This window comes from Echinococcus granulosus (genome assembly GCF_000524195.1).
Source record: "Echinococcus granulosus chromosome Unknown EG_S00067, whole genome shotgun sequence".
Classification (NCBI taxonomy): domain Eukaryota; kingdom Metazoa; phylum Platyhelminthes; class Cestoda; order Cyclophyllidea; family Taeniidae; genus Echinococcus; species Echinococcus granulosus.
Window position 1 is genome coordinate 87,922 of NW_020170447.1, and position 23,702 is coordinate 111,623.

The window sequence follows — 23,702 nt, forward strand, 5'->3', positions numbered from 1 at the left end:
TGGTAATTTTTAGAGCCGCTGAATCCGCTGCTTGAGAGAGGAAAAGTAGATAAACTTAGAGCTACGACACCTTCAGATCCCTGCTTCAAAAAACGAAGAAGTTGTTCCAACGTAGAAAGACCATTGAGTTTAATCACTGACCAAATAGGGAGATGGAAAAAGATTTACCATTTGTGAAAATGACTGTTGAAAAATAGGTCTCTTGCCACCTTGTTCTATTTTAAGCAACGGTTTTAACCAGTCAACGTCGCGCTGCAGGCTATAATTGGATCCCTAAATTATTAAAAAATTCAAGCTTTTTGCCAGAAATCTTAGGAATGAAATTAGTGCGGGACCTTGAGATAATTTGAACAATGGAGTTACCGTGCTTCCTTTATTTTGCAGGGGGAATTTTCCCGCCAGAAATCGGCACTTCAAGCATCTATTATGCACTCACACCTCTAGATCCATGCATTTCAAGGATACATCGTAATGAAACTCCTTATTCCAACCATTTGTTAGCCACTTGTTTTCCATTGCATTGTTTTAAACTGTCGGTGCTACTGCACCGCACTTCTTATTCAATCGTACGAGGTAGGTCTCGTCATTTATTTTGGGACTAAACACTCGACGCCATCTGACAGCTTCCCAAAATGATTTATTTAATTGTGAAAATCGGACGTCAAAAAGAATACAATTCCTTCTTGGCGACACCTTTTTTATGCCTTAAAGTCATGTCTCATCTTCTAATGTGATCCGTCCCCTCGGTCTTGTCTACAACTTCCCTCCCAGTTGATGCAGCAGTAAGATTAATCAACTAGGCGTCGTCGTCCGCACTGTCATCCAGAATTTGGAATCCACCACCCATCATCTCTGAGCAGTTTATTCTTTGACAGCACCTGCGCCAAATCGTTTGGGAAGGTAGTGAGGAGCTCCCACAACTTTGGAAACGAGTTTGGATTCATAATCAGACAGACATGCACGAGTTTTTTACCGTTTTCAAGGATTACTTTAGTTCATTAATTCTTTGTAGCCTTAAAGTCACCCATTGAGACGTTGAGGCAACATTAGCCGAGAGATTGCATCATCGTTAACAGGCGGAGGGGTAGGTAGACTGCTTGGAGAGCAAGAACCACTTCTCCTACTTCAACCCTGAAATCATCCACCCGTCAGACTGATTAGAATTACATCTGTAAGTTCTCTCTCTTGATCCTTATTTGCATCTCTACTGTTGCGGTACATGCACTAACCACCTGTCTCATCCTCCTAGCTGTACCAAGTTAATTACTTAACATCGCAGCCTCCACTACTGTCCTGGAACTTACAACCTCGCCTTGAGGTGTTGCACACTCTGACCTTGGTGCTGATAATGACAGGAGTGGTTTTGTTAGATCATGGCTTTATTTTGCATTGAAAATGAGGAAACTGCAAACGAAGCTGGGAGAGCAGGGGACTATCATAAAGTCCTGTGGAGGTTAAAGGCTGTATGAGATGCAAGATAAGGCATGAAAAATAAGAAGTCCACCTCACTGCTTCTCTATCAGCCTCTTCGTCATTGTTAACGCCTGCTTTGGAGGTAGCAAAAAAGCGATGAGGGGAATAGGTAACCATTTTTTCTTCCAAACCTTCAAGATATCCCACACTGAACTCTTGTGATTAGACGAGGACAAGTAATGACTTAGTTGAGACAGTCAAAAGGCATTGCGATGCAACATCATAAGGGGATACCATTTAACCAGGCTGAAGGATCAACTGCTAGTCAAAAAATTTGCTCACTAAATTGCATCAAAAGGGAAACAGAACTTTTGATTCAGTGACCGGATCTCGAGATTGGACGTGTATAAATAAGTGTACTGCTGATGAATTCACTTCATTAGAGGACTTCAAGTACCTCACTTACCTGAAAAGGTGAAACGTTTTGTTTAGGGGGTCCATGGGCACCTTACTTATCCACGCAATTTAAATGTAGGTTGACTTGGCAGACGTGGGGTACTGTCCCCCGTCGAACAGATGTCTACAATAGAAAATCAGCAATCTAATTGTCTTACTGAGTTAGTTCGCAAAGCAGTTTCTATTCTCGTTTTTCTTATCGAGATACTGTTCTGACGTGCATATACCGACAGGAGGAAAGGGAACCAAACTGCTTACAAGAAAGTACGGAACACTACCCCCACGCCAATGCCGTTTGCGAAGTGTTGGTGAGCGTCTCAAGTTCCTCCCTTTCAATACGCCCCGGTCAGCCGGACATCACCTACCTTCGCCCATTTAATTACTTTGTTGCGCGCATTCCGTTAACTGCTCGTAGGTAGCTGAGTTCCGACTAGACCGAAAGCAAACATCAGTGGGAAAGCCCATTGATATCGCAGCATGGCACTGAGAATCTGACACACTATCAAGAAATGGTGAAACCCTGAATAAAATAAAAGTAAGATCAGAGGTACCTTTGAGACACCGAAAGTAATATTTAAGACCGAAGGATTGAAAGACCAGGAAATTGACTAGTTTTAAATTACCCTCCACCTTTATTGTCATCAACTTTCTTATCTAAAAGTGGAAGTTCTCTGAGAAATTGCTGTTTTTTTAACGATGCGATTCTGAGGGACCATTTTCTGCTTGGCTGGATGGAAGAAGTCGAATGAAATTTGTTAAGTCCATGAGTCGTGTCACTTGCAACGGTTGTACTTGCTGCATATCCTTTCAGTTCTTTCACCATGACAGATGGGTACCCTCAATGGTTGGGGATCCAAGTTGTTAGATGTAACGGCCTCGAGGAACTGCTGAACCCACCTAGCCTGAGAGAATGGGCGATTGCGCCTGAATTCCAAAGGCAAATTATTGTTTAATCATAACGCGGAAAGCGGTGCGGGATTGTTGTTTCCTTCGACCTCTGACTAGTGACAAGAGAATCTACTTCCGTGATGAAATACCTGCGACTCATTGCAAAGTAATTGGGAGTGACAAAGTGACAGCCAAGTCTTTACTGTGCCCTCGCGACCCGGAGATGAAGAGGCTACGGAAAGGCGCACAGTTATAGGCTACAGGTCGTTACACATGTGATGATACCTGACTTTCTGGGTGATAGGTGATGGTAACCTTGTTTTTTCTTGTTCCACAAATCCCCTTTGGTGTGTGTAAACCTTTCCACTAACGAAACTACCATAAGGGTCACCGTTAGCTTGAAGGAGTGGTTGATGGTCCGCTCCTTTGTGATTGCAGTCGATTATTAAGCACACCGTACTTCAATAATTCATAAGGTTGGCAGGCTAGTGTATTGTAGTGCGGCTCCGAAGACAATCGACTTCTTTTGTTTATTCGTTAGTTGCTAATTATCTCTGCTCTTTCCACACTATACTTTATCGGCTTAACTATATGGAGTTGGACTGTTTTCCCTATTTTATTTAGCTAATTCCTTAGGATTTGCCACCAAGTTTCGAAGTATCCAGCAGACATGGGATTGCTTCATTCAAAGATATATTTTAAAGTGTCTTAAATTTACGTTGACATCCTGTGTGTATGTTGTTATAGCATTCGAAGACTCTCCTGAAAACGAATTTGTATATAATACGAGGGAAGAAAGTGTACTAAAGAAGTACAGGACTGGCGGCTACTGGCATAGCATGGAGGCCATGCCCCCAACTGTAGGTGCAAAGGCGGTGCCCCAAGTGTTCGTGAAACCATGACAAAGAGTTGAGCAAACAGTCAAAGTATTGCATAGCCTCCTCCCACCTTGAGCGCCCTCCACGCCACTCTCCTTGAGTAATCTCCTGCGTCGGCCACCACAACGTTTTTGATGCTGTAAAAGATACAACCGCCAACCAACCGGGCCAGTCAGTAAATTTGTGCGCAAATGGCAAGATATCCGACTGAAACGCCATTAATCCCTCCTGGCAATTTCACTGGATCTGGAGTTCCGTCCTGTTCAGGAAGTGTTTCGAGGGAAAGGGGAATATGTTGGATGTCCCGAATGTCCTTCACAATTCGGATAAACACTGGCCCCAGAAGTAGAGCCATTTAATGCTGGATGGTATCGCTTCTCGTCGTTTCCCACTCCACTGCTGTCCATTCACATGCCTATCTGAGTTCTATTGAGCTAGTAGAGAAGTGGAAGAGGAGGCACTGCACGTTAACTTCATTGATACCTTTGCACCGGTGTTGTAAACAGTCTTGTAACTAATTTTTCTGAGTAGTTTACTGGTAGCGGCTATTTGTTTATTGATAGTATTCCTGCAGAACGCGGAACCGCAAGAGATGCAGGAGGCAGACGTCTTTATTAACCCTTCTGTTAGAGTGTCGTCACAGGTTCTCCCAGCCTTGGCAAATGTCCTCAAGTGCCTGTGAAACCAGAGCAAAGTGTTAACGTAATGCAAACACGACACCTGATTTAAATCATATGTAACTGAAAGTAGGTCTCCATATGCATCATAACCCAGTAGCTAGGGTCCTCTATTTAAATAAGTCTGTCTTGGCCTGTGTCTAAAATCCTCAAGCTCTGAGTTAATGCCTAATTAATTCGAGTCTCGTTTTTCCCCTCCTTTCCTTCATCTCACGATCTCCATTTTTTGTTAAATGACCATCTCTAAGGCCAAAATCCTACCAGTTTCTAGGAGAACCTAGTTACTAAATAATAGTGTTTAGAAATTAATCTGTAATCTAGGAAAAAATTAGCAGCTTTAAAGTTTCTTTTTAGATCAAAATTCTGTTCTCCTGGTGACGTTTAATAATTTGTTTGCTTAATACATTTAAGTAGCAAATATTTCGCAATTGCATTATACGAATTTTCTATCAAAATGTGGGTATTAAATCACTTCCGCTTTTGGGAAAACCTTGGATGATGACTTATGTTTGCATTTTCCCTTATTTAATCCTTCCTAAGTGACTTGATTAAATAGTTAATCTGGTAGTTGTTGTACCCATCGCCATGCTCTCTTACCTAACCAGCTCACAATGTAAAAGACATGAACATGAAAACATACAAAGGATTAAAATAGTATTATTGTTAAAAACAAAGTGGGTTTAAATAACCTTGCTGTCAGGCATAAACACTACCAAAACCTATGCAATCGTTAAATGAATATTTAAGAATTGATATCGCTTTGAGAGAAACATTTTAATGTCTGCCACTTGTCTCGTCTTCGGAGTCTCCACCTCAATAGCTAATCTTTTTCAAGAGAAGCATGAAACCTTTAAATTAACTATTTTATTTCACAGTTACGGAGGAGGGAGGGAGTACAGACTTAGAAGAAAGGCTGTAGCAGTATTTCTCTCCCCCTCTTTCTTCTCTTTTCCTCTCAGCATCCCCATCACCATTATTGCAAACTGGCGTCTTTCTTAACAAAATGCAAGTTTGAGAGTTCTCCCCTCACCATATAGGCTGCCTCTCTCTCCCTCTCAAAGTCATCTTAAAGTGAATAAAATGGTTAGAGCCACATCATTTTTCTCCTCAGTGCTATCTACCCACTGTCTGTGTCCCAGACATTGAGATTATTTAGTGTCAGGGAAAGATTACACTACAATCGCGTACGGTGTGAGGAAACATGATGAGGGACATATGAAGAAGGGTGATTGGTATAAGGATGGGGACGAGATGTGGTGTAGTGAAGTCAGACGAGATGAGACGCGATTGGACGATGAAGAATCACTCTTTACACCTCTGCCTCTGCCCTCCCTTCTTCTCTGTAAACCCTGTGTGCAAGTCAGTGTTGCGAAGTTGGCATTGTGAGGTGCCGCGGATCACGTGCGCTTTTATGTCAGCATATAATACTCAGAGTTAGATTAGCTTAACAGTAAGCTTTGCTGTCGCAGCTGTGGTTGCAGTCACATTTGCATCATAGTGAGTGGATTGATCCCATTGCCAGTTGATGTGTGGATTCCAGGGGAGGAAGAACTCACAACGAAAATCAGTGTCTCCTTTTTATCCACCCACACGTGGAGTAGACAATAGCGGTGTGCAGTTGAATGGGTTGGGTTGAGTTGGTGTCAAATACAAAAGCACAGCGGCCTTTTCTCATCATCATTCACTCTCTCAGCCAGTCTTTTAGCCGGTCAGTCAACAAGCAATCTAGGATATACTGCATGATTCTAAGAGGTTAACAAAGAAGAGGGGAATCAACTCGTAGTTATACAAGCTCCCTGTGACACGTAATTATCTGCAGTGAAGAAAAGAGAATCCTTCTCCATTTCTACCTACCCACCCGTCTGTCTATCCATTTATTTGTGCAAGTGGCTGAATGAATAGGTGAGTGACTTCCTACCTGATTCCAGCAGTAGTTGGTATATACCATTAGTAAAAGGGCGCGTTTTACTGCCACATGCCCTCCCCTTTCAAAGACCATGCAACCGATTTGACGACGTACTTCAGGAAACCTTGCAACATTGGAACATTGGAGCTAACTTCGATGAGTGGAGTAGACCACATTACACTGCCTGCCTCGGTTTTGTTCACGCGAAGTTCTGATGATATGCAAGTTAGAAGTGAGGAGGTGACCCTCGCAAACTCTCTTGTCACATTGATTCTGACCCTATGGACACGTTTTGTGCTGCTAACGCTTCACCTTGTTATCCGGTGGATCATCACCTTTTATAAATAACACATAGGTAGCAAGCCTTCCTTGTCATATGGTAGTCCTGTGATTTGACTGATGCTACAACGAAATGTGACTTGTAGCGGTGTAATTTGAACAGCAGGCAAGCACAAATAGAAAATGCTTTTATGGGATGGCATTCTCTTCTCGCTTTCCCTCCCCAAATTCTGCAGATTCCACCCTCTTACATGGTGGATTCCAAAAACTCAACCCAATGCAGGAAATTACGCTTGTCACCGAGTGGGAGAAAAAACATTGTACCCGAATGGGAATTTTTTAAGTAAAAGGTTAGGAAATTATCACAAACAAATTACACAGAATAATTTTTAGACAAAGGGCTTCTACATTGCCAGTAAACCTGACACCATTGAATGCAATAGCATCAGATTTTTGATTATGTCTAAAGCTTTTGAAGCTTTTTTTGCTAATCTTTAATATAAAGTTATATTGTACTTAATATAAAATTGACGAGTTTCTTTCTTCCGTGCTTATGGCGCACGGAACGGTTGCGTAAGCCGTTAACATGGCGAATGGAGATTGACTTCTCCTGGTAATTCATATTTCTTTATGCTTTTATCTTAACGCTCAGCAAATTGACAGCGAGCCATTTATACCTTTCACTTGGAAGTGAGACTGATCCCAACTGTAGTTGTGAATATACTGACGTTGGATGGATGGATGGATGGATACAGGATGAATGAATAAGGGATGGAAGGATACAGGATGGATAGGTACTGAATGAATGAAAGGATGAAAGGATGCCGGGTTGATGTATCGATATTTGGATACGGACGGATTAATATATGTGTGGGTTGATAGATGGATGGATTGAATGGTGGGTGGATGATTTAATGAATGGATAAATATGTATGGGGCGGCAAACGGCAGTCAAAAAGGAACACTTCTTCATCCATACCTCATAGCTCCAAAATCACAAAACTGACACCCGCGTAGGGATTACAAAGACGGAGCGAGAGAGTGGCGAGGAAGAGTAATTTTGACTTTTTTTTCTTATCGTACCACCTTATCTCGTCTCGCCTCATCCTCACTCTCATCCTCGTTCCTATCCCTCTCCTCTGTATGTATCAGCTTGTCTTACTCTCCACTATACTTGACGGTAATGCTACATTTTCCGACACTGGACAATCACAATTTTCGAAACAGACAGTCAGTAGGTAGCAGTGAAGAGGAAACCTAAGTTGCTACAACCTGATTGTATACTTAAGAGGGGGAGATAAAGGCAGCGAGAAAGCAAAAAGGAGGGAAAGAGGGAGAGGGCCAGAGACTAACCATATTTTAAGGGGAAAGAATGGAAGATTAATTGCAGCAATAATGGAAAGAGGGGAGAGAGAGGCAATTAATGCCTAATTACCATCAGTTCCTCACATCGCACCTTCATATTTGGATTCGACAGTTCAGAAGTGGGATGAGACAGAAATGGTGGCCAGTAAGAACTCCTGATTTGTTGAAAAGGCCTTTGAACTTACAGGTTCAAATAAACGGTTGGCAACTTATTGTCATTTATGCCAAAATCACTGCCGTTGTGTCTCATCCTGACGGTGAAGCATAAAGAGGTGGTGCAAACAGTTTCTCAACTTGTGAGTGAGAATACTTCATGATGCCTTTTAACCTACTAACAACAGCCGTAACACTAGGAAAATGAAAAAGCATCATTTGAAATGAGATTTTAGTTGTACCTTTGAACAATGCCTCATTATCAACACGTGCGTACCTGCTCCTCCTCTAATAATGTTTGGAGGCTGTAGTCGGCCGGTAAAGGAATGCTCGACCTTAATCGGTAAGGTGACTGTAGAACTGCTGCCTGCCCCCAAATCATTCCTTGCAACGCCGTAGAACATCAGTAAGAGTCACCAGATGTCTGCTAATTCTACCATTAAACAGAAGTTTTCGGCACGCCCGACTTGTGGGTATGAAGCAACGTGTGACAGTGTTTCGAAGGTGGCAAATATTCACGCCTGAAATGTGAAGGTGTTTGTTGTCCTCTCTGCAGCCATCAGCACCACTACAAGCTTAGTTAGTGCGATGACTTTTGGCACAAATTGTGTCGGCATTCGGAGACAAATGGAGTGAGAGATCAAAAAACAACTCCACGATTGTTTGCAGTAATGTTCAAATGCCCTTTCGTCCTCGTTTTGGCACACATATACTGCTTGAAAACAGATAAAATACCCTGACTACTCATTGCAAACAATAGTGCGCTTAATTTTCTGCCTTGGGATTCAGTGATCCAGTCACTTTCCAAACTAAAATTTGGAAGTCTATTGACTGCACCAATCAATTGAATGCTTCCGCTTCCGGATCAATTTCATATATCACCGTCTAGGACATCGCTGCCTGCATTTTCAGTTTTTTCGTTGTAAATTACTCATTGAAAATGAGGAGGCTGCGTAATATCTCAACAGTGATCTTTGCGTACGCTTAATCTCACGGTCCACTTCATCATCACAGTTTGTACATGCCCCCGAGGTCATGACCTTGAAGTAGTGCCCATAGTTTCCCATCCTTCTTCTTTCAGACTGGCGTGATTTGAAGGAGAACTGAAATGGTTCAACTGCTCACATAACTACGTGATGTGATCCACCTTCACTCAATTCGACAACCTTTGACTGTTGTATCTGGAGAAGACAACCGCTTTTATCTTCCATCTCCCTTCTGTGATTTCCCAACGCTAAAGAATTGGCATGACTTACGTTCCTACTCACTCACTGCTCAACAAGGCTTCTTAGTTATGTTACTATTTGAAGTTGCTTTGATCGTTCTCCCTACCTACCCGTCTGCTCCAGTGCCTCAATTCCAAATATAAATTATGCAAGAATGAGTTAAGGGAATGGTCAAAGGTTGAGTGAAACGAAGGTGTGAGGAGAGAGAAGGCAATTCGAATTGGAAAGGTATCAGTGCACTACGACATCTTCGTCAGCAAAAGGAGCCAATTCATGCCTGTGTCGCACGGTCACATTTCAACTGTCCCTCAGTGTAGTTGGCTGAGTATTCCGTGGGCATGCAAGAAAGTGCTTCCAATTGGATTAAATTCCATGTGAGATGGCTTTTGCATAGGTACAGTGAGACTGCATCCATGCATCCAAACTCCCCAAGGACGATCAAAGCATGCGGAGAGAAGCAATGGGCAACAAATTATTTGTGCATTGGAAGCAAAAAGCTTGACGTTGACGATAAACTGGGATGTCCCACCTTCACCAGATACGTTTAGGCGCAGATCCTGTCGGTCATGTGAGAGTAAGTGGTGTTGCCATACGACATCGTAGACCGCTGGTAGACATTCCTGGTTCTGTTATTGCACTTCCTTGCCGATGTTATTGCCAGGACTGGAGGCCTTTGCACTATTTCACTAGAGGCATCATACTTCACTGCTGGCAATTATCCCAACCGTGGAAGTAGTCACCGATGCAGGAGGCTCTACCCACCCACCCCGCTCCAGTGCACAGCATTTCACCGTGTAGATGATAGGATCAATGATGGGTAGCTGACACCAGTATTTGTCATAAATTCTTCCTCCACAGGAATTTAAGCACCAAGTTGCACTGACATCTGCCCACTCACTAGGAGTGAGACTGCTACTGCAACCGCAATGTGTGGGGAAAGCACAGGCAGCTCTGAGCTAGCTATTCATTTGCAATGAATTGCTGCTCCCACACACAGTCTAATGTGCCAAGATGAAAGGCCACCTGATGCCTCGTAAAGTTAAGGCAGCAAAACTGGCCCACACATTGCGATTACGAAGAAGGAGGGATGACAGGTAGGCAGAAATGCAGAGAGGGCAAGAGTGTTTTTTGCCTGGTCTTGTCTCACCACTCTTCACCTCATCCATACTTCAACCCTTCTCTATTGTACACCAATAATTGTCTTTCTCCACGATATATGCGATTGTACTGTAAACCCTTCTGACATTGGGTAATTAAAATGTATGTGAAGCAGACAATTAATGGGTAGCAGTAAGGAGAAAACCCAGGTTGCTATTGCCAGTTTGGTTACCTCAAGACAACTTGGAGAGGAGAGAGAGAGAGAGAGACAAGGCGTTCTGTGGATGAATTCGTAAAAGTGCGTTTTATTAAGAAAGAAGTGACTACAGACAGTGATAATAGCGATGGTAACAAAGAGGAGAAGTAGTTATGGGGGGGGGGAGAGATACCGCTTCAGCCTCTGTACACCACTACCCGTATTTTTCAGGTGACAATTAGCAATTTTTCTTGGCATTTCACAATCACACACAGGAATAGACAGCTTTAAAGTGGATTGAGGGCAGAAATGGTGGCCAGTTATAGCCCTAGATTGGCTGAAATTGAGTTTTTAATTAACAGGTCAAATGAAGGATTGTATATCCTTCTCCTCGGCCAAATTGTTGTCACTTATGCCAAAATCACCTCCATCGTGTCACTCTCTGACGCTGCTGCACGAAGAGGTGCAAACGTTATCTCACTTCTTAGTAACAGATTATTTTTCAATACTTTCCAACTTACTTCGTCAGGCTGTGCCGAAAGTAGCTATGATTTAAAAACATGAGGCAGTTTTTGCATTTTTTCCGTAAATAAACGGTGTGAATGCAACTGCATCAGATAAAGTTAATTTTGCCTTTTCCAAATCCCATACAATTCCCATTACACCTAAAATGACAAGCATATATGTGAAACTATCTCAGGAGTTATTGCATTAATCTTAGCAGTGAGGTCATAAGTTCAGCTCAAATTATGTAATGGGAGAATTCTCTAAGACCTCTCCAAGCCAATTTCATCTCTTCTTTGACCTGCTCTAAGCCTTCAAATCACTCTAAATATTGAACGCCTCTATTCTAGTCCAACTTATCGTTTTCAAACGATGTAAAAATCCTTTCAAGCCTTCAATATCGTCTTTTGGTCTCGTCTTTTGTAAAATCGCTAACGAATCTTGCCCAATAGGAAGTCTTCTGTATTAATCACAAATTAGGTACTTTTACTCACCAATGACCATAGATAAAGTAGTATTAGCTGAATATGAGGCAACTCGTAAGGTGTGAAGTGACTGTAGCTGCGATTGTATTTGCCTATTGCAACTGAAACAGAAATGGTCCAACCTCTAATGAACCCGACTGACCCGTATATGATGGAAGAGGCTCTTAGTGGAACGATTTCAGTGGTTTCACATAAGCCTGTGATTAAACTATGATACAAGTAAAAGTACATAAAAATTCATTTTTGGATTAAACAATTGAATGATAATTTAATCAAGAATTCAGTAATCAGTTCCCAGTTCAACTACGAATCCAGGGGCACATATTATTTTACTTATAAAAAATAAGTAGCACGATAATTGTCACATTTATTAAGGTACTTTGCAAGAATTTGCGTAAATTTTGCGCCTCTCAAAAGTAGTAAATGACTACTTGTTCGGCAGTGGGCTAAGGTGTAAATTTACATTTACACGCAAAAAAAACACCTTTATCGTTCCCAAGTGTTTACTTACTATCGGCCTACCTCTTCATTTCAGGAAAATACAAGAACTTATTAGATGATAGTCTTAGCCAGTGTAAACAGATTCATAGGGAAGGATACAAAGTTCACACCTTTATTCGCTGCACTTTTACCCATTCAAGTTAAATGGAATGCAGGTATCAAGTAGATGGACGATTACCTGCCTATGATTTGGCCCATCCTGGTGCGGTAATCTCTACTTCAGACGAAACGACTCGTAGCGGCTATTAAAATGCTAAACTTGATGCCACGAGTTCGTGTCCCCACATCTCCAGTGTACAGACTACCTCAGAAAAGATTCCGCTCTCACCTGTCATTAAAGCAATCTGCTTTTCCTTCAATAGCACCCCCTGACAGAAGCCCATCTCTTTCAAGCTGCCATACCAATGGGCTGTTTACCAATGCGTAAGAAGAATCAAGCGTATTTTCACCTTCCCTTTTGCTTTAGCGACTCCAACACCTGATTCATTGATTGCTTAAAAAAGCGACTTCCAGACTGGAGCACTTCGGCATGTTATTTGAAGTAGTTCTACGCGAAGGTGCGATGTCTGGGGCAGTGCCGTGACGTTGGCGTAATGAGGAATGGGGTAACAGGAAACCCTTTGCGTTGTCGCATATAACTGGGAGTTGGATCGGCACATCATCGGAACGGATTGGTCTATCGTTTCCTTACATTTGTTGCTGTTACACTTGCATTCGCAATCCCATTTGCATCACAGTAAGTGGACCGATCTCATTGCTATTTGAGGGGTGGATTCCAGTGGAGGAAGAACTCATGACCAATACCTGTGTCTTCTATCCACCATCCATCTCGTACCCATCCACCTACACGTACATGTGTCTTAGAATTGTGAAGTGTAGTGCAGTGAAGTGTAGTAGAGTGAATATTATCAATATGCGATTGGATGGGCTTGGATGGGTTATGTTGAGGTGGAGTGGAATGGAGTGCTGTGTGGCGGTATGTGGATCGTATGGGAAAAAACATTAATGTGTTGGCTAATCTGGTGAACCACGGAATACAAAAGCTCTGCAGCCATTTCTCATCACCATTCAGTTGTTCAGTCAGTCAATCAGTTAACAAACAATCTGAAAGTTACTGCTCGATTCCAAGAGGTTGGAAGAGAAGAGGGGAGTGAATCCGTAGTCTTCAAAGCTCCTTGTGGTGCGTAATTATTTGCAATGAGGGAAGAAGAATCCTTCTGAACGTGATACGCCCAACTATTTCTCCATTTTTGACCACCCATCCAACCACCGATCTACCTATCCATCCATTCACCTGTGCAGGCAAGTAAGTTATTTTCGGCCTGAATTAACTGGTAATGAGCTAAATCATTGGTCTGGGGCCCGCTTTGTTGCCGCATTCCTTCCCCCTTCCAGATACTATACAACCGATTTGACAAGATACCCCAGCAACTTAAACAACAGCGAAACATTGGAGTTAACCAACTCACACCACCTGCACCCGTTTAATTCGGTGTGAGGGTTGAAAGTGAGGGGCAGAGCACAACAAGGTGTACCGTGTCATGTCGTGTCATGCAGTGCCATGTCGTATCACACCATTACATACACAGCAATACCAACAATTCGGTGCAGCACATGATACAGTAATCCGCACGACCTTATTTTTACATCCGATTATATTAGCTTCCAGGCCTAACAATTAACGGATTTAGCAATTTCAATTTCACCGAAACTGTTTATTTGCTTTGGGGCCGTAATGTGTACCTAATTTACTCCGGCACCAATTTGTTGGATCCAATTTCCAATCGACTCACTACATCTCCTCTTTCTGTAGCATCTCACAATTCTAATGTCATGTTAGACGTTTTTAAGCTCCTTGATGAAAACACCTAACTTAACTAATAAAGTCATCGCGGAATAAGTGTGAAGGAAGGAGAGGCCGAAGTCACCTTTATTACTGACGTACTAATATGTTGGGCTGCTAACAGCAAATCCTCTGCCACAGTGATGCAACTCACTTGGCTATAAATTCATATAACTCTTGTACAGAACAAATAATCACTTTTTTTTCAAAATTAGCTCTTGTTTGTGTGCAAAAGTGCTGGACCCATGTAACTATAACCTCTGTGCATTTTGGCCTGACCGCGGTTGTCGTGACCCCGGGTACAATCCTGATGTACACTCTATTCGATCAACGGCACATGACCAAAATCGGTGCAAAATTCACCGTCACCGCAGCTTATTACATGTGCTAATTTAAGTTCATTTAGTGACACAATCACCTGTTATTAAAAATGTTGCCGTTTTGGGCGTTCTCAATTTGTAAATAAAACGGCACCTCGGAAATCGGTAATTTAGGCAAGAAGCACCCGTCTAATTGTTGACTGTTTACACCTAATATTGCTCCGAATCATTTTTTCAAAACAATTTATAAAGCTAAGAATTTAATCGTTCCTTCTAAAGCTGGACAAAGACACAAAACAAATTTGATAATGTAGTGAATTCGGGAAGCTCTGTCGCCATTTAATCGACATATGAAGTTGTCACTTTTGGAATACTCCAACACTGGTGAGTTGAAACTTCAAAATGCATCAATATTCAGATGCGTTCAAGTGAACTTGATTGCTGAGCTGTGGAAATATGCATCTTTTTGGATGAAACCAAATTATGCAATGCATAGAGTCGACAGGGCAAATAAATTTGCTGTCTCACCGACAACCAAGCGATGGACTTGATAAGAATTTTTCTCCAAGTACTCACCCTCTGATTAACCAACTATATTCGTTCGGTAAACTGGTACCTAAAATTGAATACCTTTATGAGTTGTTTGGCAAATTGCCAACTTATTTTCGTAACTTGGAGGCAGTGAGGAAAGACAACCAGACACCAACATCAAACAAATTTGTCCGACAAACGATAGTTTCCAGAATTCAGCCTGTTTCAACCCACTGCATAAATCATCCACGTAGCTCATGATCTAAATGTTGGAGTCTCATCTGTCGACGTCGCCAAGACTTTGATATACTCACCTCCGCAGTTGCCCCCCACCCGCCTCCCCAACCCTTCCAATGCAGGTACCAACACGTAGACCACAAGTAATAGTCCAATCACCAGCACCTTCCAGAATTCAGACTAGTTCTACTCTCTTCATTCATATATTCTGAAATGCCTCCACACTTTCCTCCTGTAAGTGACAGCTTTCATACCTTTGGTAATGCCGTAGGGACACCCATTCACAGGCATGGACATACCTCATATGTGACAAACACAATTTGTCTACCGTCATTCTACTCACCTCAAAAGTAGTCTCTTGTGGAGACATTGGTACCGTTTACAGCAATGGAAAGATGTGAAACTTGATGGGGAGAGTGATATTATCACGGGTTTGACTTCACCTTACAGGCAACCCAACCTAGAGCCTTTTGTGTAGTCGGCAAGACCGCTAGTGGTATATCAAGAGGTTGCCAAGTCAGATGTCACTAAACCCACCGCAATGTCACGCATGATTAGTCCTGGCAAATGAGCTGTGCCTGTGGGTTTAACGCCGTCCATTTAAACTCGTTTGGCCCGCTCCTGGGGATGAGAGATCAGTTTAATTGGTGGTAGCCACTTTCCAGTACATTAGAGTAGCTATTTCAACTACCGATAAGACTATTCCGTTGAGGCATTATCAAATACCAGATGTACTCTTAGTCCATTCATTCAACGCATAAATTAAACGTATCGCTGCTGTCAATGTATGTGCAATGTAATGCCCTTTGATTCAACACAAAGTTGGCCTTATCACGAAGGTAGACTACCGCTTTTAAGTCTCTAAACTACGCACCTAATGCCTACAGCTATGAGCCTGGTTTCATTGTCTCGTGCTAGCATCACCACAAGTATAGAGAGGCCGTCTTCTCAAGTTTAAACAGGCGTGCCTCCTGCGGCATGATGAAACGCGTTGAATGAAATATCTACATAAGTTGGGTTTCCTACGCTGAAAGCATACTGTGCTCAACCAAAAGCTGGGGTAAGGAATTCTTCCTGGTTGTAGCCAACACCGAAGAAGGATTGACACTTTTGAGATGGGCGAGCATATCCTATGGGGGGATGACTGTCCATAGTTAATGTTATACTCTCGTAAATTTGGTTTCCACCGCGCGCATTTCATGCCTCTCCCAACTGACAAAGTCGTTATTACAACTTTAGGATCACTTCTCCCATAAGTACATCCTTTGTGACCTCATCATGGGTTTTAATTTGATGGGACCCATTAAGTACCCGATCTATTGGGGCATTTTTAAGGCCGTGGAATCTACCCAAAAAAACAACAACCCATCACCCACACCGCCACGAATCGACTTTACCGGCATTGTAGGGTCTCTAGAAGTAATGAAGCTGCTGAACTCTGGTTTCACGTTGCGCAACTCACAGATCCGCCTCATTCTGCACCGTTGATTCCTCTATATCATCAATCCGATACCTAGCACCTGTATCCAACACCTCAATTTAAGAGGCGATAATACTGTTGTCTGTTTAATATGGCAAAAGTGATGAGAGTTCGAATGTTTTTATCTACTACTACGGAGAGAAAATTAATTTAAACCTTCAATATCAAGGCTGGGGTAGGTCGAAACCGCTACCCCAGGTATCAGCATCCGTGCATCACCAAATACCACCACTCAAGTAAGGCCTCCTGAGAAACAAGTTATTACCAATACTAGTACGATGAGAGGTCGCACATTCATGTATCAACAAGCCCGCCACCCTGTGATGCATGATGAAACAAACCGCTTGTCACTATCATCTCCCCTGTGCGCGCGGTTAGAGGCTATCATGGGGTCGTCGCGACAACGACGACAAAGGTGGCGACAGAGGTAAAAGCAGGCGCACAGTGTAAACAACACGGCCTGGAGACCACCACGTCATGGCTGGCGCTAGCCACAACTAAAGGTCTATGTGCGCCTAGCGTCAGTCATTTAGTCCTCTGCCCTCTTCTCTCCCCCCTCCCCGCCCCCCCCTTCCACAAGCGATCTTGGCAGGAGGCCTAGCCAATGCTCCAATTTTGAGCAAGTCATGTGCTGCGAGAGAGAATAGGTGAGTAGCCTGCTGTTCAGACTCAGAAATCCAACCAAGTTGATGTGTTCAATTGCGAGCTCTAACAGTTAACAAACAGTTGTTGCTGGTTCCAAAAGTTGAACTATGCTGATCCAAAAAAGGGTACCTTGATTACCCCTAAAAAAGCCCCCTTTTGATTAACCAAATACCAAAAGTGCAACGGAAATGATAAAATCCAACTACTGACTTGCCTGGGTATTTGTTGTCGTCACAAGGTGGTGTCAAAAAAAAGGAGGCGTCCGTGGATTTGGAGTGCATAAAGTGGGAGGCGAGTTCTGCAGGCAGAAATCCACAGAAGGCAGATGATAATGCGGAGCTTCCGGGTGGAAACCTCTAATCCACCCATTGGTTATCACTGATGCTGTCTCAGCATTTGTCGGCCGAGAAAATCTCTAAGCGCAACCGGGTCCCATCTCACTTGTGACCTTCTTTTCCAATTAAACGCTCGTCGTGAATTTGCAAGACGCATAAACCGAAATTGCCATATTTCCGTATCTCTGTATATTCAATGCTTTGTGACATGGACTTGGCATGGAGTCAAAGCGGACGCTAACTTGGACTGGTGGAGCACAAACACCGTCCACTACGGATGATGGAAGGTGGGGCGAATGGGGCAATGGATACTCCGAGGAGCATGTGTGGGCATCTTGCCATCTTCATTAAGCTCGATTGCGTTGTTCAGACCGGGGTCACGTGGATTCTGTTAATCGAATTAGGCATGTCCACTCCGCTGATAACATCCCCTGATAGCCCAACTAATTCGCGAGGCTGTAATAGGCGTACTTTTAGGCCCCTTAAGTGACCTGATTTTATGTGTTTGTAGTGCAACTTCGTTTTTCTGTGCAGGCCTTACCTCGTGCACTAAACACAACCTCCACCAGTAGAATTTAATCCGAGAATAAAATAAGTGTGGTTAAATCTAAATTTCACTTTTGTTCCTCACTTTAATGAAATCTGGAACGCCAGTATCCACGGTTGAACAACTGTCACACGATCCACCACCTTGAATCAAACCACAAGTTTCGCCTCAGCCTCCTTATCCAAGCCTCCTCAACCCTGTCACATGCATACTTTCTAGTGGTTTTCTACCTCACCTAAATTGTCTTCAGCGCAGCCAGAGTAGGGGTTCTGGCAAAAAACAAGGGAGGCTTTTACGTGGATGAAAGTGATTTTATGAAACCTTGCCCCACCACCATCCCAATGCGGTCACACTTGCATATGGATTAGATTGAGGGGAGAGGAGAATCCAAAGTACGAATTAATTGCTTCGTTTCGGCAAAGTATGTGAACTGATGCCTCTTCGCAATGTGGGAGAGCAACAGTTTGTTCTCACCGAAATCCACGGCCTATCGGGAACAGCCGGCCACCTTAAATTCTTTTTTCACTTTACAATCAAGGCTACGTTAGTACATTTCATTTATGCTGGCTGGAGATAAAATGCCGGTGTGGTTACCGGGATGGGGCAGCGGGCAGATTAAAATGGGGGCTCGAAAAGTGCAAATCACTAAACCCGTTGTTGTACTGTAATTCTTTGACTTTTTGCTTGACTCTCAGTTTTGGTTTCAAGGGTGCTTAAAGCTCCGCCTTTGTACTTTTGCTGGGCAGAATGGCCTTTGGGCCGTGCCAGTAGTCTCCCCCAGCCCTCCTGTATGTCAGTAACACATGTTCTACCCTAGTATTATGGCTTCTTTCGTCTTCAGGGAAGAATCGAAGGGGCTACACCGGTGGCCTCGGAAACCAAACCCGATCCCAAAGGACAGCAATCTTGATTTTCATCACTCAATGCTAAACCTTCACGTGGCAGAAGAGCATAGGCCGCGCAGGAGAGAATCTGTGTCGACTTTTCTAAAGGAAGGTTTGAAAATGACGTCTACTAAAGCAATTGCCCCGATCCCCTATTCTACAGGGACGCTATTAATAATTGAAATTGCGCTGGCCTTGTCCGTGATCGATCTGGATAAGTTTGTTACGGAGTTGCCTGCAGTACCAGGAAAAGATGTAAGGGAGGTGAACACGCGGTACCTCCTCCACCTCCCTACTATCTGGATAGAGCCCAGATAGTATGACTGGGGAGCAGTGAAGTAGAGACAAAGTTGCAATGAGGGATAGATGCAGAGCACTATCCGTGTTAGCCCCTTTTAAACCTCATCTCTTATCAAATGACTTTTTTAATATGGGTTTATCACGACTAGCGATGGACACGCAAGGCGGTCAGCACCCTCCCCTCCCCTCCCCAATGCGGTTCCAAAATGGGACGAAACTCCAGATCGGAATGGGATTGCCAAGAGGTATCAGTAATGTCACGGCCAAGTAGCTTCTCTATTGCACACAAATTTGATGGCTGGCACGGTTGGATGGCGAATGTTTTTTCGCACAACACAGACCACGTTATGATGGCCGACACGGAAAAATACCCAAGGGTAGTGCTAGGGCAACGCTCAAAAGAAGAGGGGAGCTATGATATACTTTGATTGTTTACCTCCTTATTTTGGTTTCACAGGCACTTAAGGCTCCGCTTTTTTACTCCCGTTTAGTGGCATGGCCTCCAGCTAGTCAGTAGCCGCCCTTTCAGCCCCACCATATGTCGAAAATGCATTTTTTGCCTAACCGTTATGTCTTCTTTCGTCTTCAGAGAAGTTTCAGGACGCTACAGTACAGTAGGTCAAAAGTACCACTCCACCTGATGCATTATGCTACCACTTTTGAAGGCCTATTCCACAACGTGACTAGCAATAGTGGTCTACTTAAAGTGAAGAAAGTCAAGATCCAAACCGGAAAGGTGGCCTTGCAGAGCGGTTGGACGTCCGAAAACCATGCCACTGTGGCGACATGGAGTATCGGTGGGCGTCAGACCACCATCACCAACAAACGGAAGTTGTCGGCATGTCCGATTTGTGGAACACCACCCGACATGGTGGTAATGGTAGTAGTACGGCTCGAAGGTAGCGGATATTTACGCTTGAGACGTGCTTGTGGGATTGTTTACCGTTGTTGGTTACTGCTGTCTTTGCCAACTCCACGGGGAGTGCCCGGTGTCGTGCTGCACCGCCATGGCACGCTTAGATACAAATCGTGCGTCAGTTATCGAAGACAAACATCCTGTTAATTACCAACAGCAATTATTACCCACTTGGTGTTGCTTTGTCCCCCCTGCCGGAGTTCGCCTTTTTTAAGTTTTACGACCCTTATTTAAGTAGTAGTTGCATCCGTTGCTAGGTTTCACGCACAGGGCCTCCACCGCTTCCGTTTTGAGTCACCGACCAGCACTCGCCCACCCCAACATTGTCGTTGCTGCCACTCCTCTGCAAAACCGGTCGTCCACCTGACTAAACGGGACAAATCAAACACGGTTCCACGCTTGACTTGTTTCGCTGTACCGGTTCCGTGTTCCGCCCTCGTCATGCATTTAAGCTAGCAAGATTGAGGTGGTACCACAGCTGTCAATTGGTTTAATATTATTGTGGCCCATTACCTTCGTCCCCGGCACCTCTGCATTACTAACGGTAAGGGGAAAATTTGAAAATCCAAAACCGCTAAATTCGCTGCCCTAATTCTAAAAGAAACGCTAGAACTCAAAAGGCGAACTCAAATAAGGAGGAACCACTGGTTAGAGGCCGATGCTATGAAACGCATCACACAAGACGACGTTGCAGTAAATTCAAGAAGACGGGAACTTGGATAAATCCAATGACACGAACTAGCTCTCCAAAGCCTCCACGACTGTGATCAGCTCGATACTGTCCAAAACCACATAAGCTTGCTGTCCCCAACGACACCTAACTCTCTACGAGATGTCTCAAAACAGACCCTTGAAAAGTTTGCAAAAACGCCTCGGACTCCAGAACCCCGCTTCGAAGTACCACACCATTATTAAAATCTGAATTGAAAGGTTGCTAGATGAGTTGATCCCTAACTCCCCTGACACGATGAATTGAAGCTCAAGCGACCACTTTGAAATAACTCCAAACACCAGTCTGATCAAGAGGTGCATAGGATCATGAGCGTCATCAGCCGGAGACCGCCACATCAACCTCAGAGTAGACGTTTCGAATAGGTGCAAACCTACTTCCCTTGGCACCGTTGTCAATTCAGCTTGCACTGCACAATTAAGGGTCAAGAACGGGATCTACCCAACCCCAAGAAAGCAGCAGCCGCCCCCAGCTCCAGTAGCCTGATAGATTCTATCAAACGGATCCAGACAAAGCTCACCTCCGCCCCAGACTTTGTCGCAAAAATTTCACCGTCTCGGTTGATGTCCAAGCTTCCAAGTGGTGATTCTCTCGAAGTACGAGGGCGTTGGAACATCCTTACTGTGCTACCCCTCCCCATGACCCGACAATGAAGTAAAAGATTACCGCGCAATTTGACCTTTTTTATAGTAGACAGCACCTCACCATCCCGTATCGGAACAACTGCTCAAAGGAGACCCTCAAATCCCTAAGTCCTCTAACGGCGTCGCACGAGTAACACCTTTCTAAGCCTAAACCTTCATTTGCTAAATGGCCTTAACAACCCTACTGATTAGCGTTTGCGCTATACTTGGCGTGGTGGTAGCCAGCGCCTCCAAGGAGAGCGACCCCTACTAAAAGTTGTTCGATGTTCCATCGGCAGTAAAGTTAGGTCTCCATACCGTTGACTCGCCACTCACTGCTAATGTATCCATTGATGGAGCCACCATGTGAACCCATCTGAGGTTCAACTTGATGCCCTAAAACACGAGGGTAAGCATTGCAGTGGGTCGGCCTCGATCTATTAGCGCCCCACCAAAGCAAAAGTTGATGACCCACCCACATTCCAAACTGCATAACCACTCATGAAGGCCAGTGAGATTCGCGTTCCAATTTGTTCTGACATTCCAAGCAACCAAGCAACCTAGAACAACTACGAGGTAGACCAGATGATCTCTACCTAGTAAAAGATCCACTAGAACAGAGGCTTTGGATCCCAGTATCGTCTACATCGGCGTTTGCGCTTCAGTCCCAAGCCTGGCCTTAAAACAAAACATTAAGCGTCTGAGAGTGGTAGCAGAGTAATCGACCCAGCAAAACGAGATTTCTATTTCTTTGATTGTGTCATGGGCCTGTGCTCTGTTAAAGAGGTTGAATAGGTAGGCGAAGCCCTAAGAGAAGCACATTTGTTTCAACCTACCTAGCAGGCAACAGTAGCCCCCCTTAAGGAGAAAGAAAGACTTTGGGAACCCAATGGACTTCAGGTATTGAGCTGATAACTTTCGCCTTACCTGTCCACGATAAGGAAGGGACCCTTTGGGACTATTAGTTTCAAGTGTGCTTTCATAAGATCTGTCTTGGGTGAAATCAATTGAGATGATGAGATGGCGCGTGATGAGATTATCTGTTGCCATGATTGCCTTTGAGAACTACGAAAAATATAGAACATGAAGGTTGTGCGTTGCCAAAGACCTAGGGATTGGAAGCCATTAGTGACAACCGAACTTCAAGCATTTAGTGTTGCACCAAAAGTCGGTATAGTGCTGGATTCTATATACGACTCGTCGATAGTCGCGTGAGATCCACTTGTTCATTACTCCAGGTCATGTCATGCGTGGCACCACTAAAGGCAAATCGCATTTTGCATCCGGGGCTTGTAGCAACAGTTGTGTACTGAAAGGGCGTTTGCAGGACAGACGTTAGCACTCCCATTACAGTGGTCAGAATAGGGCATCATTTTCTGAGAATCGGATGCTGCCCATTGAACACTCCTTCATTGATGCTGGTGTGGACTACTTCGGACACCTGCTGGTGGATTGTGGTAGAGGATTGCAGAAACACCATGGATGTATCTTTGCTTAGTCGTGTATGAGGACAGTTCGTTAGGAGAAAGCCCATACCTTAGATACCGACCACCCCTTGACAGCATTCTCAAGGTTCCTTGGAAAGTGAGGATGTCCTAGTCGTCTACAGCAACAATAGAACCAACTTTCGTGGAGCTGAAGCAACAACAAGCATGGGACCAGACCAAGACAACAAGTGCCATAAACCGGAAGAAGTAAGACGCACTTGAGAAACGAACAACCGCAATGCTAGGAACAGTTCTCCGATTCCAATCCTAATTGTGCTGTAGCCAGTCGGCAAAGGGTTCATTTTACTTAAAAAGAAATTGTGTTAGTGACAGTGAACTAACTTCAAATACAAATTTGGTTTGAGTAAATTTTTTCCGATCTGAATTCCAAGTAAGAGGGATCGAAAATAAGTTGAGTTCACCACCTACACGAGGAAGAAACATCTCGTCATATGATCGCTCTACCCCTGATAAAGCGGCGTGGGGTCTGTGCCTTCCAGGCAGAGTATCAGGCTAACTGCGTCACTATATTTAAGAAATAAAACGATGCTTTGGCAGAACTCCTTTCTTGGGTTTTAGAATAGAAATCGTCCCAATTTGTGCGTAATTTAGGGTCTGAAACATCCCTATTTTTGCCTTAGAGATCAACGTCTCCAAAAAGAGGACTTATTCCGGAGGTTTTGCCGCTCGGGAAAATAACTGTGGTACCCATGGGATGTTCCCTTCATCAACCATGTCGAATATGTATACAAATTCATTCCAGAAGGCCCATTTTTTCAACAGGGAAAAGGCGAACAGT

At 43.8% G+C, this 23,702-nt stretch overlaps 2 protein-coding genes across 2 annotated transcripts; one reads left to right on the forward strand and one right to left on the reverse strand. All coding sequences in view use genetic code 11, as the record gives it.

Moving 5' to 3' along the window:
- Positions 1–5,527: 5,527 nt before the first annotated feature.
- On the forward strand, positions 5,528–13,513 carry EGR_06978 (hypothetical protein; the record flags this gene model as incomplete). Its single annotated transcript, XM_024496227.1, has 2 exons — positions 5,528–5,671; positions 13,421–13,513. 2 exons carry the CDS (start codon positions 5,528–5,530, stop codon positions 13,511–13,513), a joined length of 237 nt encoding a protein of 78 aa, XP_024349344.1.
- Positions 13,514–14,432: 919 nt separating this feature from the next.
- Positions 14,433–23,347, reverse strand: EGR_06979 (hypothetical protein; the record flags this gene model as incomplete). Its single annotated transcript, XM_024496228.1, has 3 exons — positions 14,433–14,583; positions 22,344–22,481; positions 23,211–23,347. 3 exons carry the CDS (start codon positions 23,345–23,347, stop codon positions 14,433–14,435), a joined length of 426 nt encoding a protein of 141 aa, XP_024349345.1.
- Positions 23,348–23,702: the final 355 nt, after the last annotated feature.